At 38.5% G+C, this 19,347-nt stretch overlaps 1 protein-coding gene across 2 annotated transcripts in view; it reads right to left on the bottom strand.

Annotated features, from left to right (window-relative positions):
- Positions 1-19,347, bottom strand: part of TEX10 (testis expressed 10) — a 53,940-nt gene that overhangs the window by 24,446 nt on the left and 10,147 nt on the right. The window contains exons 5-9 of one of the 2 annotated variants that reach the window (XM_039711082.1): positions 17,009-17,121; positions 15,961-16,199; positions 11,654-11,789; positions 8,651-8,826; positions 7,747-7,924 (exon numbers count right to left, since the gene is read on the bottom strand). In XM_039711082.1, coding sequence (XP_039567016.1) covers positions 7,747-7,924; positions 8,651-8,826; positions 11,654-11,789; positions 15,961-16,199; positions 17,009-17,121 — 842 coding nt within the window. The remainder of the gene's footprint in view (positions 1-7,746; positions 7,925-8,650; positions 8,827-11,653; positions 11,790-15,960; positions 16,200-17,008; positions 17,122-19,347) is intronic. The other variant, XM_039711083.1, reaches the window with a different exon arrangement.

The raw sequence follows: 19,347 nt of genomic DNA, 5'->3' as shown, positions 1-19,347 counted from the left end.
AAACATACAACATCTTCTCCCAGTGTAGGCATGTATTTGCACTTCTGTAAAACACATTCTTTTCAAACATTAAAAAGCCCTGAGCCAATATTTATCTCAGCTTTGGCACAGTTTATTCCTGTTCAGCTTTAATGAAAAATAATTTCTGTCAGATTGAAATGCAACTGCAATAAAGTATAAACTCATGTCCCTGCATCAACTTAATCGAATCAGTTTTGAGTTCTACTGCTAATGAGGATCAGCACTCTCAGTTTTCATATCAGCTCTGAAAAAGACAGGAAACCATGCCTGTCACAAAATTATGTTGAAATTGCTAAAAAAAAGAGAAAAAACAAAAAAATGGAATCTTTGAATACTTCTCCAACTGTATACCCATCTCATCATTCAGACCAACTTAGCTCCAAGGTAGTACAGGGCCTGAATGTAAGCTCCAAGAGCAACTGAGGGGTTTTTATCTTCCTTTTCCTCCAACAGGTCACCATGTAGCCACTGGTTTGTTAGTGTGAGTCTTTTGTTTTAACTTTCATTATCTCTTCTGAAGGATCAAGTCATTCCATTTGAAAATGCGGCAAATACAACAAACATCTGAAAGGAATTACCAGGGATTTGAGGAAGAATATGAAGCCTATTTTAAGAAAACAACAATTTAAGCTATGCATTGTTAAAAGTAAGCCTGTCAGCTGCTCATTTGCTGCAGAGCTGCAGAGGTTGTCTGAAGCAAAGCACTGCTTTCACATTATAAATGAGAGCACAAATCAGAAGAAACATTCACTAATGAGCAAACGGCATTTACAGACGGCGGCAATTGTAGTGCAGCAACATAATTCTTTTCCCTTTGATTAGAAACCTCACACTACAACCAACCTGGGGAAAAATTTAGGGGCTGTGTCCTTAAATACAAGCTTGGACTTCTCCCTCTTTCAAGTCCTAGACATTTACAAAACAGTGAGCAAGAAAAATGAAATTTGCTGACCAGATGTGGATGAAGGAATGCAATGTAACCCACCCTGGGGTCTGATTCTCAAGAACTACAGATCTTTTCTCATCTTTCAGCAAGCAAAACAGATCATTTTTTTTATCCTTCATCCTCAGTGGTACCCCAACAGAGAAAAGCCAGCATTTTGAATGCATAAATGTTCAGTTTATTCAATAGTGCCTTAAACACTTTTGTTATAATTTTAATACTTTCCTCCTTTACTTTTGATTCTAAATTGAGGGGTGTAAGCATACAGCCATAAAAGGCACTTCAGTGAACACAGACCTTACTATTGCTGCATTTTTCCTAGCAACCCATTCATAACTACTGTACCTCTATAAATGTATGATTTTTTGACTTATTCTCCAAGATGTACTGAGCTGACTTTCCATTATATACCATTTGTATATAAAAATAGAGAGTTTCCTCTTCTTTGTTTTGTGTTATTTATTTAATATGAAGTTGGCTTATTTTGGCAAAACTTTCATTTTACTGATGTCTTTTTAAAATAAATATACCATTCTGGAATGTTTTCTACACTTTACTTATTTGAGAATTACTGAATTCAGTTGTTCTATCAGTATTGCTAACTACAATAATGGGTTACAATATCCTCTCCAAGTTCTCTCCTGGTTGCAAACACTTTGAGGGAATGTGCTATTTTTCTTTTTCTTGACTACAATTATGCATTCAATAATTCTTTAATCAAGCAGTGTAGAAGGTCTTCATTAGCTACATTTTGCATTCTCATTGTACCTCCTCATGCTGTACTGGCAAAGGATGAAGATAAAATAACTAGGAAGGCTAAATAAAGAAAAAGTAGCATTTAATTACAGTGGAAATATCCATAAAGAACTCTATAATAACCCTAAAACATCTTTGAGTAATCTTGAGTAATCTGAAGACACAGAATTTTACACCTCACAGCAAACAAATGTTAAAATATCCATCTCAGTTCTTTCTAAGCACCAGATTCCAGAGGATAGCAGGAACCAACAGGCGTGCCTGAATGCTTGATGAGACGCCAGCTGAGCTCCCTCATTATTGTCTAGAAAGCAGAAGAATATTTTAAAGGCACTACCTCTTAAGAGAAGAGTTCATTTACAGTTACATCAAGCGGAATGCAAGTTACCCCCAGGGTTATCTCAAACCTGTGAAAACTTGGAACTCCCACACAATTTATGCCAGAGAGCACTCAGCTTTCATTTATATGGTCCTCACCCTGCTTCTTTTCTACAGCAACAGAAACAACACTTGGCGAGACCCCAGCAGGGAAAGAGTCCCAAAAGAATAAGAAATGGCTGTTTGAAGCCATTGGAGATCTCATTTATGGACACTCTACTTCAAGAGAGAAATGCCATAAATTAACTCCCATTGTTTTTTATCTAGACAGTGAAATATTATCTGTCCAACTCTCTATTACAGTGAAATAATTTCCAGACACACTGTTCCAATGGATAAAAAGTTGTAAAACAACCATAACTATTATGCATAAATAAGGCACATAAATAAATCACATTTCAGTTTCCTTATTTGTACTTCAAGGAATGAGAGGAGGCAGCAAAATTTTCCCATAAAGCCAGCAATCTAACTTCCTGATTTAGATATTTGATCATAATACCATAATCTGCATTTTTTTATCCACAATTGACAGAATAGAACATGTAACAATAAGTATGCAGATTACATATTAATCATCTTAAACACAGCACCATATACAAAAGGGAAGGAAAAAAGATAATTCTGTTTGCTAGAGTATCTGACACTCAATCACCACAAAATCACTGAGTGGCAACAAAAAACACTGAGCCTGACAAATGGGTTTCTCTGCAACCATACAGAGTTTGGTTCAGCAGACCACTTTCTCAGGCAAACAAAGTAATCTACCTTATACAAGAAGGTACATCTACATTATTCAATACATTTCCACATTTGACAAAAATACTTGCTTCAAAGTCAGTCTTCCAAAAAATGCTCAAAACATAAGCACATGCTTCACTGGTTCTTTAAAACAATTTTGAAGTAGCCTTTCTCCCCTGTTAATGCAGAAAGCAGGCATAAGGAGATTACACCAAAATTTTTTCCAGCTCCACTTCTGATACTGCTAAAGTTTATTGCCTTAGTCCATATCAGACCATCAATAACTTACATATTTCTTCACTTCCTGGAGAGAACTGTCTACCTGTCCATATCCATGACCTCAAGGAATTACCAGAACTCCACTGTGAAGGCAAAGCTAAGACTGGAACTTCAAGCCAAAGATCCACTCATATCATGTATTGTATATTCCAACCAACTCAAACCATTTACCTTGAACTAGCAGTGAACTACTATTTGCTTATTTAATAATTATTCCAATAAATCATAAAAGAAAAATAAATACTGAAGTTAACTCTTCTAGAAATGTGGCACACTGCATCAATATGAATTGCTTATCTCAATATATCAAAATAGTACCACCTATAAGATCCAAAACAAATCCATCCAGTAGATTTGATGCAAAACGCTTTCTGAAATACTACCCCTGACCCTTCAATTTTTCTCCATAAATGTAAGGTTATCGGAGGCTTAAATCAGAGGCCAAATCTGAGAACTCATCTCCTGTCAAGAAGCTGCTCTCTCTCATTTCTCAGGCAGAAGTGACAGACTGTTCACTAATGTCGCTCCGCACCCTTCCTCACCTGTATGACTTATACCCAAAACCCTGGCACGCTTCCATCTCTCAGAACTCCACCTGCCTGGATTTATTGAAGCTATTTACATCTCAGATCCCATACAGTAGGCACAAGGCAGTCATTTGAAGAGAACAGCAGGGAAATAAAGCCAGTACAAGACCTTCTGCTCCTCAGTTTCACCTGAAACTCACCAGCTGTAGCCATCCCAGTGACCTCAACACCAGCAATGTCTGTTCACTGGCACAGAGATCATGACCAATTAATGTAAACCTGGCCATGTTCACAGCAGCATCCAAAATAGGGTGGCTGCATTTCAGCTCTCTTTTCAGAACAGTCCTTAGTCTGTGAGAGCTTCAGCGAATGTAGACCAAAAGTGCTACAGAAACCATTCTAATAGTTTATCAGTACAGGTAACCAGCCTCCCAGGGGCTCAGAAACCTTCCCAATCTATATGGAAATACTGCCAACATCATTTTGATTCTCAGCACACACAGCTCACTTAATGGGCTCCTACACACCACTTGAGTATTCACTTCACACTGCAAAAATAAAAAGTGAAATTATTACATATTTTCAAAATTCACTTCTAATAAACAATAAAAAAAAGATCAGAAAGGTAACACACAATAATTATAACAATGTTACCACCTGATAGCATCACAAGGCTTTGAACCATCTGGATACACTTACTGTTAGTTCTATAGTTTACACACAAAACCACCTATGAGTTCCTTCAGTTTCTAATGACTGTCCAGGGAATAACTGCAAGTTTTATGATGATCCATAGGTACACTCAGTAAATCCACCTCAGCATAGCTGGTCCCCGACAAATACACACAGCTCCAGGAATAACTGCAAGTTTTATGATGATCCATAGGTACACTCAGTAAATCCATAGCTGATCCCCGACAAATACACACAGCTCCGTATGAGCACTCTCGGACGCGTGTAAAAACAGCCATCCTTTGCCAGTCAAAATAGCACAGGAATAAAGGCTGCTAAAGAAATTAAGAACAAGTAGCAAACCCTCTGACGCTCCCGAAACCATTCTATTTAAAGCCTGACTGATAAGTAGATTCCATAGGAGAAGAGCAATTTAGGGAGAGTCCCCCTCTCAGCACAGGGAACGGGAATGCACCGGAAGGGAAACAGCGCCATCTACTGACAGCAGCGGGGTACTCGTAAACGACGGCTCCCCGTGGATTCGGGACCGGTTTCCCATCCAAGTCACAATCTAAAAGTACAGAAAATGTCCCACGAACCAAGCTGTGGCACAGAAATGTGGAATTAGAAAAGTTTTTATAGTACTGTTCATTAGACAAACTTGAAAAGTTTTACTCTGACTATCACAAGAGCTGTAAATGATGACCAGGAGTTACCCAGTCTCTACTTCCTTCAAGGCTTTACCCTCTGCCATCCATATCCAACCCGACTGCCTGATACTAAGCATTTCCTATGAAGTAATTTGTATCCCCTTGATACACAACCCATTCCAGTATATATCTGTGCTTTTATAAAGTTTTGCTAGCTGCTAGCACTCAAACCAAACATTCTCTTGACATTTAAGGTCTGTATTTTTAATTCTGCTAAAACTGCACTCTCCCATTCCTTTTCAACAGTCTTGTACACAGCTGACTCCGACTTCTTCCCAGCCTTATCTACCTAAAATGACCATTTGTCAGTCATTTTCCCATTATCACAACTGACAGAGTATCATTCTTTGCTCTTCTTGAAAATCCAGTCTGTCCATGTCATTATGCAAAAATGAGCCACAAAATTGGATACAACAGATTGGCTTGGGCTTCCTGATAAAAGATAGAAAATTGGTTCATTTATCCTCTGTGCAATAACAGATAATGAAGCTCACAAAGCCCAGCTAAGGTTCATATCCAGAAAACCTACTACTGTTTCCTAGACTGTACAACTTATTTTCCAACGAAAAAGAAGTATCAGACTCTTCTGCTCTTGAAAAGTTAGTATTTACTTATCTCCCTATCTCTGCATCTTCAAGTAGACAAAGCAACTTTTTTTGGACAACCCCTCAGCCAAAAACATTTCTACCATCTTGGTTCCCTAAGTCCTTAAGGGGCACCCTAGACGGATCTTTTAGGATAAAATGTTTACTGCCATGATCACTGGAAAAAAAAAATTTAAAAGGGGGAAAAAAGAAAGTGTAAAAGGTATCTTACACAAATACATTTCACCTAAGCCAAAGCTAAAAAAGCTATCATCTACAAGCACTTTGTAATCTGCAAAAGTTTTAATTTGGATATATAGGTAAGAATGTATTTTCAATCCCTTCCATTCACTTTGTCTGTGAAAGAGTCATTTTAATCTTTCCAAGGACTTCTATTATTTTCAGATGTGCTTCTAAACAAAACTAATCAACTTCCTGTTCTTAATACTGATTCCTCTCAATAAAGCAAGAAGAGCCTTATCAAATAAAAACAATGCTCCGTCAAAAGCAATCTCTCTTTTTCAAGTTTCATCAAAACTTTCAAGCTTCCAGAAAAGACTGTCAGGGATTATCATTATAAAAAAACTGCACCATTATAATTACATCAGTACATTTTTCTTTCAGTTAGTGATTTCAGATAGACTTCTTGATCTTGGTTGATTATCTACATTTTTCACCTCTGAAAATAAAGAATTTACTCCTCCTCTGCTCTCAGAACATAACCTACTTTTGGTAAGAACACTGCCTTCAGTCTGCCACTTGCATCTTCTGCCAAAAGGATCAAATGCCCACAACCCACCTGCACCATTACAGTAATTTTTCGAAAATAAGGCACCCCATTACTACAAAAATCTCCCACAACGAAAATCTATTAGGATCTATTAGGATCTAACAACAAATTAAGCATCTGAGTGCTTATCACTGACTTTAGTTCTTACAATGACTGTCTTTGAATTGGTTACACTTTGCCACTGAGCTTCTAGTACATGGCAGATAATTTTTCATTTTAAAACATAAAATCTAATGTCCAGCTTCCCAAAACTAGGCAGAATTTCACTTTTACAGCAGTAAAGCATTACATATATAGGATATAAATTTCACCACTATTCCTTCTTATGTTAGTCACCTTATCCACGTGTTACATAGCTAACACAAACAGGTCTGTACTTGACAGTACATTGTGCTGTGTCCCATTTTAATTAAAAATGTTTCAGATCCAAAAAGCATCAAGAATCACTTTAAGCATAATTCATATAAGCTTAATTCCTTTTTGCTTATCCAAGGTTTCACAATATTGACCAATGGAGAAAAATGTATTTTTCCCAGATGCAGCAAAGCAAAACACCATTGTGAAATCTCAGCAAGCCCTCCACTCACTTCAATAGAACAGCAGCTTTGCTCCCTGACTTCACAGGGAAACCTACCCTCTTTCAAGCCAGGACAAAAAAAACAAGAGCATGAATAATTTCAAACAAGACACTTGCCTAGCAACTATAAATTGGCTATTTAGGTGTGGTAACTGGAGAAAAAGTGAGCTGAGAGAAAGCAGAACATGAGAAAAACTGGTTGGTTCTTTTCTACTATCAGCTCTGTCAGGTTGAAGCACTCACAAGGAAAAGCTGCAATTAGTAGAACAAAGACCACTGGTGATGATGTTCTGGGTAGAAGGTGCTCAATACTGTGCAGCCTTACAGATTTTGTAAGAGAGAGGCTGAAGCTGCTTTGCATCCCTACTGAAAGGACCTAGGTATTAAAAGCATTAATTATTGTATTTCAAGATGAAAATTCTTGGCAGACTTCATTAATATCTACAAAGACAGTAAAATAATATGGATAGATAAATATGGCACTTAAAAACATGGTTTAGTGGTGGACTTGGCAGTGCTGGATTAACGGCTGGACTCGGTCTTAAAGGTCTTTTTCAACCTGAACAGTAGAATGATTTTCTCAAAACGTATCATAGAAAATCGGGCAGTGTAAAGACAGAGTCAAAGCAACAGGCCAACCACACCACACCATCAGTTCCTGCACATTATATTGATTTCCTGTGTGCAAACTGATCACCAAGTTCATGCTTCACGACTAACCATTCCCACCCGGGGCTGGTTTTGGCTAGAGCCAAGCACAGAGCGCCGTACCTCATGTGCAGGATGCCGATGAGGGTGGCGGCGAGGTCGGAGGACATCCTGCCCATGATGCAGCAGCGGCTGAGGCAGGCGAGCAGGCTGGCGGGCAGGCAGGGCAGGAAGTACACCAGCTGCACCAGGCGCCGCTGCGCCTCGGCCGGCAGCAGCACCAGCGTGCCCTCGAGCGGATCTGCGGCACACAACACACGGTCAGCACGCAGCGCCCCGACACACCCCTGCACCGACCAACCACCTCAGCTACCCGCCGACAGGAGGATGTTATAACCAACTCGAAAGAGGGGGGGAAAAAAAGGCAATACTAGCCTAGAAAATAGGAGGCTTGGAGAAGAACATGCTGTCTACAATTACCTTAAAAGAGGTTGCTGCCAGGTCAGCCTCTTCTTCTAGGTAACAAGTGACAGAATGAGAGGAAATTGCCTTAAGTTGTACCAGTTGGACTGGATATTAGGAAAAATGTCTCCACTGAAAGGGTTGTCAAGGCATTGGATCAATGCCCAGGGAAGTGGTGGTATCACCACCCTCTGAAGTGTTCAAAAAACACGTGGCATCTGGGGACATGGTTTAGTGGTGGACTTGGCAGTGCTGGGTTACCACTTGGACCTTAGTGGTATTTTTCAACCCAAATGATTCTATGATTCTCTGACACACAAAAACTAAAGTTTCCAATCTATCAGATTTAAGTCCTACTAACTTGAACTAAGGATCTCAATCTTCTTACCCTCTAGTAAATGACACACATAGTTCATTTTAACCTTTGGGGAACTGAACCAATCTGCAACCCTGCCCCCCATACAGTCTTTAGGCTCACCTAGGAAACAACAGGATTTTCCACCTACTGCAAGCTGCCTGCCAGGTGAGGGACGAAATTCCTTGTGCTGTAGTGTCAAAGTCTTACCGTATATTCGAGCAGCAGTGTCTTGTAAACTTTGCAACAATTCCTTGTTTGAACGAGAAGCAGCGGAATGAATGATGTCAATGAGCTGATTGGAAAGCTCAGGGTTCCTCAAGCCAAGCAGAGCCAGTTGCTGAGGTAAGCCAGCCAACCAACGAGATAAAACTTTACTTCGACTTCTAAAGAAAGAGCAAAAAAATCAGTTGCAAAAAAAAAAAAGATAAAACAACAGAAACCCACAAAAACTTCTCTTCCCATTCTTGATTAAGTTGCTTTTATTTCTCCTTTATGGCTCAAACTGAAACAACTGTATGGACTAATCCCATCTTTCAAAGGCTACAATTTCTATGTCACCCTGGTTTATCAAATCAAGTATCGTTCAGAAACCAAAAGCATTTAATCAGCTTATTACTAAAGTGATGATCACAAGAAAAAAAGCTGCCAAGTGCAAATCAAGAAGTTCAAAGTAGGTCTTTGAAGATGTCAACAAGACTAGCATGATGATGATACAGATTATTTCACTCTCAAAGACCTGTCAACCAAAAACTTTTCAAGGAAATTAAGTACCCAAGACACAAGAGAGAAGGGCCTTGCATAGAGATGAACTGCTCAACAGCAGGAAAAGACTGGAGAACAGACCATTGAAGTGGGTGAGTTAGAGGTGGGGTCAGAGGTCTCAAATCATCTTCCACAGAAAGAAGCAGATGCTAGTATCAAATTAAACTAGAAGGAGCCAGGATTAAACAAGCAAAAGTAAGTTGGGTGTTGACACAGCTGAGCTTTGTCACTCCCTGCCAGAGGACGCTGCAGTTGCTCTTGATTTAGACTGGTCCAAGGAATGATGAGAAAAGCTAATGATACAGACATCCACTGACTCTTACCAGAATATAAATGCATATGTGCAAGCACACACAAAGACACACACTACATATGCATATACACACACAGTGCATGGTATGTGTGCAGTGATTAGGGGTGAAGATACACTAAAACATCAAGAGAAAACTGAATTCTGAACCATGTAATAAATCAATCATTTTGCTTTTTTTCCACAAGGCAGCAACAGGACAAAAGCTCCTACTTTATCCTTTGAATCAGATACACCTAAAAAACAAACACATTCACTAAAAATTCTGAAAAATGCTCCAATGTGAATTCTGTTTCTCTTAGACTGTTCTTGACAAGCTTCTGAGAAAAAAATAAATTAAAAGAAAGAGGAGAACAGTCAGAGGAGGGCTGAAGGAGCTACGACATCAAGCTGAATGGAACAATATGAATGTCCAGGAGCTACTGAACAGCCCGCATTTTCAAAAAATTAAAAAACTCCACTTGCTCGTAAAGGGAAGAAATGGACTAGTGCAGTACACAAATATTATGTTGTCTTCAAATATCTTGTCAGATGTAAGCGTAGTCATACATTTTTTGCAAAGAAGTTTTGAGATTTCGTTCATCTGTTACTAAAAAGTGTCACAGATCCATGTAGAAGACTAAGAGGAAAAGCAGAAAAACTACTGCTATTTGTGATGTCTAAAGATAGAAAGTTAAAGCTTTCCAGATGATCATATGACCACATAAAACTGAATGAGATGCTCAAGACTTTCAGGTAAGTACACAGAACAGTGGTTATGTAACCTCTGGGAATGGATCTCTTTTTCACTCTGTGTGAAAAGACGAGAAAAATGGGATATTCCCAAGTGGTTTTCCCTGTCTTTCATATTCCTTACACTTTTTATTATGTTCAGAGCATAGCACTAGATTATTTCTGGCTGTAGATCTAATTACATGTACTCAGGCATTACAACAACAGAAGATGTAACAAAGCAAAGTAGAAGGGAACAATTTTCCCAAAACTTGACTGTGTTAGCAGATGCCATAACTTCTGAGAGACCTGAGGTTTGAATTTTTTAGTGGCAGAAACAAAACACATCCCCCAGAAAGTCAACTGTGTCCTGGGCTGTATCAAAAGCAGCGTGGGCAGGTCTAGGGAGGGGAGTCTATTCCTCCAGTCTGCTCTGGTAAGATCCCACCTGGAGTCCTACATCCAGTTCTGGGTCCCCAAAAATAAGAAGGACATGGAGCTACTGGAGCAAGTTCAAGGAGACCATGAAGATCATCAGAGGTCTACAGCACCTCTCCTATGAAGACAGGCTGAGAGAGCTGCTGTTCCTCAGCCTGGAGAAGCAAAAGTCTTCCCAAAGCCTTAGGGCTGCTTTACAGTAACTGGAAGGGACCTGCAGCTCCCAAATGAGCCAAGACTGATGCGTACACATCAGCACATGATTTGTCTTTAGGGTTTTCACGCTCTGGAACTAGATGACTGGCTGAAAAATAGATTCTAGAAAAGTTAAGATTTGGAGACAATCTGGACACACCTGATAAATGAAAAACTGTTCAACAGCATTACATAGCGAGAACAATCTCCTCTTACTGACCACATCTGAAGCAAGTCAGGTATCTAAAAGCTATCCTTAATCTAATAGATCCCATGATGAATCAGGAGCCCAGAAGGACAAGTACACTTTCTTAAACCCAGTCTCTTTGGAACCACACCCCCAAAACAACAGAGTATTTTTCTTGAAGAAAGTCAGAAGGCTACAGAGCCACTATCAGAAAACCAACAAAGGCACTAAGTGACAAGTTCATGACCTCAGGCTGAAGTGATAGAAATGCTCCATGGCTACAAGTGCATGATCTTGACACATCCACTGACTGCCACACAGTCAGTAACAATAAGCTTGCAGCAGTGTACTTCAAGCTAAAATTTACGTCATTAACATCTAGTTAACTTATGCTAAGATAGACAACTAAGCTGGTACATCTCCATTTCACAGAGCACACAAACTTTCAAATTCCACTGACACAGTGTCAAAACAGATTCAGAAAGAAGTCTTATGACATCTATACATAAATTCAATATTCTCACTCCCAAAACAAATACACTGTTTTGAAATGAAAAACAATATGCCTTTTTTTTTTTTTTTTGCAAAAGGCACAGTATGCCTTTACCTGATTCTTTGTGTCCTCAAATCTTCTTTTTGGTAAACTCTGCTAAAAAATTTCAAAAGCAATGTACGAACTGGAAAGAGCAGATTCCTTTGCTGGTATAGTGTATATACTGCTTTTATCAAGGGTTCCGTCGCTACTGGAAAAAAGAAAACACAAAAGAATAGAGACAACATGCAAGTGAAAACTCGTGAAGTGAGAATTTCCTGAAGACAGGTTGCAAGGTAGCTGAAAAGCAATAAGTTCCTGCTTTTCACAGCTATCTTCCAATCCTTTTCCCCTAGTGCAGCAACTTAAGAGTGATGTTCTCATTTACTTCTGCTCCCCAAAACCTCACTGTCACATTACCTTCAGTTGTCTCTGTACAATCCCTTTCTCCCTGCCCCACACTCACCCACTCTCCCTGTTTCTGAATCAGCTGGCTCCAAGTTACACTTGCTAATTAACCAGAAAATAAATACCTCAAGAGGCTGCTGGCAAGACACTGTAAGAACTGCTAACTCCTCTGCAACCTTTCCTGCTCTGAAGATCTCATCAACCATGAGTTATCACCAGACTTAACACAACATTTGAAAGTTTTACCACTGTAACCAAATTGGCTAAAATTAGCCAGCAAACACAGAACTTACTGTAATAGACTGAAAAGGAGACCAAACATTTTCTTTGGAAACCAGACTAAACCACCACATGGAAAAATTAACAAAGCATGGAAAAATACCTGAATTCAGAGAAGACAAGCCTGGAAAGAATAGGAAAGCATCTGAAAACTTAAGCAATACGTTAAAGGTATGAGACCTTACTCAGTTTGCTGAGTAGAAGAGCTTGTGGTCCCAAGGAATTTAATCCAATTAAGACATACTTAAGTAGCAGCAATCAGTTCATTATCTTCATAAACCAAAGCTGAGAAACATCTCTCTTTTTATCCAGGTACCCAGATCAGTCTTAGTAAGTTATGTGTGCAAAACCAGATACAACATTGTGTTCCACACTGAACACAGCAACTTCTGCTCACAGAGACAGACAGGAATGTTCCTTTCTAAAAATTATTCTGGATCCAGACAGGGGCCAGTCTTGGTCTGCAAAACTCTTACTCAACTTCAAATTACCATATAAGGATTCTCACTACAAAGCACACTACAAAAATCACCAGAAATGGCGTGGTCACATGCCAGCATGAAGTAGGAGTCATTTAGAAGTTGAAATCTAACATATTTGTCAACAGAAAAATAAAATCAATTCTAATATTTCATGTAACTAAGATATATATTATTACATTATTTTCAATGCATCAGGAGCATCAGCTTACTCAATTCATGTATTCTTCAGGTGAAGATTCACCTCAGACAGCATTTTTTAAACAGAACACTGGCTCATTCTTAAATAAATAACAATTACATCTTTATGAAATCTATAGCTAATTGATGAACTGTTAAGCGAAAAAATTAAAAAAAAATATTCTGAGTAGAATTCTCACTTCCCTAAAACTCTGTGGCATGTTAAGTAAAACAGGTCCTACTATTTGAATTGTTTCATGTGAGCTGGACATGTTTAAAAATGGAAGCAATTTTAAAAAGTACTCTTAAAAAGTAATACTTTAGAAGACCCACATCATACAGATGTCCAAAACACAGCTGAAGAACTCATGAAGTTTTAAAATACTTCTGTTATAACTGGCATGTGTCAAGCCTTCTTCTGAAGTGACTGAATGTGCTCTCCTTTGTTGCATGAAGAAAATTTATCAAAAACACAACTAGTAGGCAAGCTGCTGTTGAAGTCCTACCTGAGAAATGCAAGAAAGGAACAGACCTCCTAGCTACAGAGAGGTCCCAAGTTTGATCTTAAGCAATGGAGATAAATGTTCAGACACCACAGCTACAAGCTCGTCTACACGTTCACAGAAAAAGGGGGATATGTGCATTTCACCCAGCATAAACCCCTACTCAAAACAGGCAATCCATAAAAATGGAACTATGCCTGTGCAGGATAATGCACAGGAAGTTCACCATGCTTTTAGTAAATATTTTTCATTAGGTCTTTTGGTTTTTCTATGTAAGCTTCCCCTCTTTTGATATCCACTGTGCTCCAATCATTTTCCCCCTGTAATGGCTTATTTTTCACTTTGCATTGTCTTCTAAATAACACATACCCTTCCAGGCTTTAATCTCAACGTCAAATTGTTTTCAACAAGTAAACAGTTAATTTCTTTTTGTATGCACCATCTTTTGCAGTCCCATCTGACATAACTCAGTTCAAAATTTCTAGAGTGTTATCCAAAAACCAATCAAGGACAGAATGTTTTTCTTCCATAACATCACATAACGATTAAAGTCAGAATGAATGACGTTGAGCTCATTTGAAACAGGATCAGCTAGATCTGGTTGCTCACAACTATGTCCAGAGGGCTTCTGAGTATTTCCAAGGATGGAGACTCCACTGTCACTATGGGCAACCTGTGCCTTGGTTATCTTTACAGTCAAAAGGGCATTCCCCATGTTCATCTCCTGTGTTTCAGTTTGTGCCCACTGCTTGTCCTGTCACTGGGCACCACTGAAAAGAGCCTGGCTCCCTCTTCTTTGCACCCCTCCTTTAAGTATTTACATGCACTGATGAGATACTTCCCAAGTCTTCCCATCTCCAGTTGACTCAGCCTTTCCTCCCAGGTCAGATGCTCCATTGTCTTCACCATCTTCACAGCCATTGCTGGACTCTCACCTGTATGTCCACGCCAATCTTCTACTGGGGAGCCCTAAACTGGACACGCTGCTCCAGGAGTGGCCATACCAGTGCAGAGTAGAGGGGCAGGATTACCTCCCTCAACCTGCTGTCAACCCTCCCAATGACTCCCAAACACTCCCAGGACTCCACTGGGTTTCTTTGTCACAAGGGCCCATTGCTGGCTCCACCCAGACCCCTGGTCCTTCACTGCCAAGCTGCTTCCACCTGGTTGTCCCCCAGCACGTACAGGTGCCTGGGATTGTTTCTCTCCAGGTGCAGGGCTTTGCACTTCTCCTTGCTGAACCATCCTCCTGTTGCACCAGTATGTCAAGGCTCTATCTCCTCTACAGCTGGTAGATTAATTACAGTCTGACATCTAGTCAGGTTTAAAGTACTGCACAAGGATTATCTTGAAGGACTGAGATAAACCATCCACACTAACAGACACAGCTTTGTGAGGTAACTAATTTCACACTGAGCTTCTACAGGATCAGCAGAAAATTATTAGATTATCCAATATTTGGTAGAAGTTTGGCAGAGCTAAAAAAAAAAATCAATTTTATTACAAAGAAAGGCTTGAAGTATATGATCTAACCATCCAGCAACTGCTTGGAACTACTTTTCTGAGTAGCAACTCCTCTGCTTTAGCTCAGGCGGTGCATCAGGCTCTGACTTTGGATTTTTATTTTCCTTTAACATAAAGCTAAATGTGAAGTGCAGATAAGAATGAGTAGTTATTACCTTTGTCACCAGGGACATGGGAATAGACAGATTCCCAATTAAAATGGGTTTGGCAGAAAATATAACTAACTGCCAAAATGTATTTGAGGGACATTTGACATCTTTTCATTTTACAACTCTAACAATTGTATCTGTTGCTAAGGGCTTTTCTATAAACTACTTGCATGTGGAATTCATTTCTATCACACTGGTAAAACATAAAAGACTGCTGACACTTTTCTGGTTACTGATAAAGTCCTTCCTTGAAGTTCTATATATCCAAGGTCTCATTTGGAATACAACCAAGTAGCACTTGAAATGAAAGAAAAAAAAGCAAGCTAAAATATTAGACTGGTCCTGCAAGTCATAACTGGAAATGTTTTCTCGGAAAAGAATTCAAATCAAACACCTTGGAAAATACTCAACAGCAGCTTCCATCTAAAGTATCTTGGCATTTCACATCACCACAGAACTGAAATGATCATTTGACAGTACTTGAGACAGTCTATATTAATGATTAAATGTTAATGATTAAATAAGGACTGGTATATTAAAATATCATGCACCTCTACAGCCTACTAGTTACTTTTTCAATATAAAGCTAATCTTCCATTTTTAAGAGTATTTTAAGAAGCAAAACCAGAAAACAGGTACAAATATATTCATACTTTGGATATCAACAGTATGAATATAACAGCATTCCAAAAATAGTCTCCAATGCTACATGCAAGGATATTACAATGAAATTCATTCTACCTTGATAACAAAATAGATTTTGATGTAACAACTGAGAATGTTAAGGTGCAGCATTAAAATGCTAAAACTCAAAGCTTTGTCAGTGCATAATTTTGCTTTCCAGAAACTACTGATCTTACCCTTGTTTTGCTGTATTTGCATTAGTCTCCAAGTCACCCCAAGCAATCTGTTCACTTGCTTGCTATTCAACTTGCTGCCATCCTGAAGAGTGTCTGTCACAAATTTCCTTATCATGTCCAGCCACCCAGAGTCTGTCTGAAGTGTTGAAGCACTTGCTAATGAAACCATTATGTCACACAAGGTCAAATTCAGTAAAAGATGGTCAATGTTGTTTGATGATTTCATACAGTTCCTGTTGCTAAGAGGAGGAGGGGGGGAGAACAGAAAGATTTTTTAAAAATTATTTTTTAAATAAAAATGGACACCAGAGGTAATATCCCTTGTACATACACCAGTGCTCTACATAGACTGCAAAGGTGAAGAATGATTTCAGAACAACTTTAGCATTAATTTAGTCCCACATCTGGGCACTGAGAATAGAGACAAGTTACTACTGGCCTGTAGCAAAACAGAATTGGTGCATCTGTTCTGACAGCCCAATAGTGAAGAAATGTGTGTTTGGGTTCTACTCCAGTACTGCTTTGCCCTACAGGACAGCTACAGTGTGCCCACCTCCCCTCCTAGCTGTCCTCACCCAGCCCCATAATACAACTTGAGAAGAGTATATGGAGGTGAAAAGAATGTTTGAACTATGTTTAATGCAATTCAACAGTCAGCTGAAGAAAACATGCAAAAATATGAAACCAGTCAGCCTAAAACAATCACCATTGAGCAATATGCAAAGTCCAGATCAAGAGTTGAATAAAATACTTTCATCTCCCTATGGCAGCACATAATTTTCTACTGGATGCTATTCAGACAACTATACAACACTTTTACAAAGAGCAAATAAAACTTCTCAATTTGAAGAATGTATATATATATATTATATATATATAGAATATATATCTTCTATAACTGCATCTCCACAGATCTTCAAGAAATACATAATAAAAAGTTTTATTTTCCACCATTAAAAACTTAATATTTGATAAAGCATATGAGTCACATTGTTCCACTTCTCTTATGAAATTAAAAGCTGGTACACGACATTGATTTTACTCTTACCTTTTGCATGGATCTTTCTTCTTGTGTTTTACTGTATCTTGTAAAGAATAAGGAAAATGACGCATGAAGTGATGCTTGAAATCAACAAGGTAATTCATTCGAAGCCATAGTTCCTGTTAAGGAAAGCAGATGATAGACAGAAAACATGGTAGCAAATTAAATACATCCAGACAATTACGTCCCAAAATTCATTATTGTAATCAATGAAACTAGGAACTTTAGCTTCTGATTCCAAGTTGTTTATACATCTTTACTTTCAAGTGCTGTGCATGAAGGTCCACAAAACAAGGGAGTATAACAAGATGCTGTAAGTTAAGGTTGAGCAACAACATGTTGCTAACTGAACCACTTTATTTTTTAGCACATATTTATGTGGATATATACAATATTAATCTGAGTTACAGATCTGAATAAAAGTACTTTTATAACAATTTATCAGGGTTCTTAAAATCAGAGTGGAATCTGTCCTCAGTTTTCCATTAAAACATATTTCAATACTTCTTTCACCTTTCCCTGTCATTAATGTACTTGTGGCTCAAAGCCCACTGACAAAACATTTTCCAGTAGAGAGGCCACTCTTACAAAAGAATGAGTCAGTATTTTAAAATAATTTTGCTTTGCAGGTTAGCAGACAGTCACCATTCCACAAAGTGTCCAGCAGAACTCACGACTAAAAAAGCCTGCATTGCTATCAAATTGATCAGGCAGAATAATCTTTTCAATATTCGACTATTAAGAGCAGAGAATGGCCATTAAACTATTTCAAAGATCAATAGCTTTCCACCAAGCATATTCAGAGTGGTTTTCCACAGTGACTGTAATAACCACTTTGGCCTGTAAGCCCAAGGGCTATTAAATAAGCAAAGCTTTCATTTTCAAACTGAGCCTTCTGAATGCATTTTGTATATAATGGTAACTATAAAGACAAAACAAACCATTAATCTAAAATGAAATTTGCTCCATAAAAAAAGTTGGATGAACCTCAGATTTTTTTTCTCCCCATGAAGAACTTAAGGTCATAATCCAACTGTGTACCCAAACCAGTTCATGTGACCAAAATACAAGCACCCTATGGCTAAGGGCAGCAGTTCTCCAGGATCCTTCAGAAAAAGGCTAGGGACAGGAGGCTGCCACAGGAATTTACCAGGTCAAGTGCCTGCTTCTTGCCCACTTCCAAGAGGGCCTCTAGAAAAAATGAAGAAAAAAGAGGAACAGTGTGCTTTGCTCAGACACACTGAATCCATCCCTCAAAGCTGGGTACGGTTGGTAACTTTGGTCTAATGCAATGATTCCACAAATGTTTTCCAGTAATTACCCTATGTGTAGCTTTTAATTTAGCAAGGGGACCTACAGTCATATACACAGGTTAAACCAAGAGCTGCCAAGACATTTCTTCCAATAGCCAAATTTTCCAATTTGCAAATTTTTTTGGAAAAGCAGCAAAAGTGACCCAAAAAAAGCAATTCAGTTATCTAAGTAAAATACAGAGAAAATAACCGGGGGGGGGGGGAAAACCAAACAACCAACCAAAAAAAAAAAAAAAAAAAAACCCCCCCAAAAAAAAAAAAAAAAAAAAACCCCCCCAAAAAAAAAAAAAAAAAAAAACCCCCCCAAAAAAAAAAAAAAAAAAAAACCCCCCCAAAAAAAAAAAAAAAAAAAAACCCCCCCAAAAAAAAAAAAAAAAAAAAACCCAAGCCAAAAAAAAAAAAAAAAACAAAAACAAAAAAACACCAGAACCGGGGGGGGGGAACAACAACAACAACAACAAAAAAAACAAAACAAACAAAAAAAACCCACACACACAAAAAAAAAAAACCCACCAGCTTCAGAGGGCACTTCCTAAAATCCTTTTTGATCCAATGTTTACAATCTTACCAATCATGACACAGCAACACAGATTGCACCAAGCAATTACAGGATCTCAAACCACCATTATCTTCTACCTTTCCAAACATGTAGGGTTTGTTAATTTCCACCCATCCCCATGAAATTTTTCAACACACAAAAACAAAGAACAAACAACCCCATTCTACACTTTGTTCCAATTTATATTCTAGAGATTATCTGGGAGACAAAATACTCCTCTTCTCCATTACTATTTCCAGTTTCAAAACATTTGTGCTGCAGTCAAGGAGGATTCCTGGAGACTATTTACTGAACTCATGGCTCAGTTCAACAGATTCTTTTCTCCTGTAAGAGGCAACAAAATCCAGACACAAAATCTACTCAACATCTAGGATTTTTCTCTCCTAACAAAGTATCTTCAGTACTTCAAATCACCAAACCACTAGTTTCTTATCAAAACAAAATGAACCATCATCATTACGCCATGGATCATT

The sequence above is a fragment of the Passer montanus genome, unplaced genomic scaffold (genome assembly GCF_014805655.1).
Source record: "Passer montanus isolate IOZ18808 unplaced genomic scaffold, ASM1480565v1 scaffold24, whole genome shotgun sequence".
NCBI lineage: Eukaryota > Metazoa > Chordata > Aves > Passeriformes > Passeridae > Passer > Passer montanus.
Note: the sequence above shows the minus strand (reverse complement) of the source record. Positions and strands in the feature narration are given on the sequence as shown.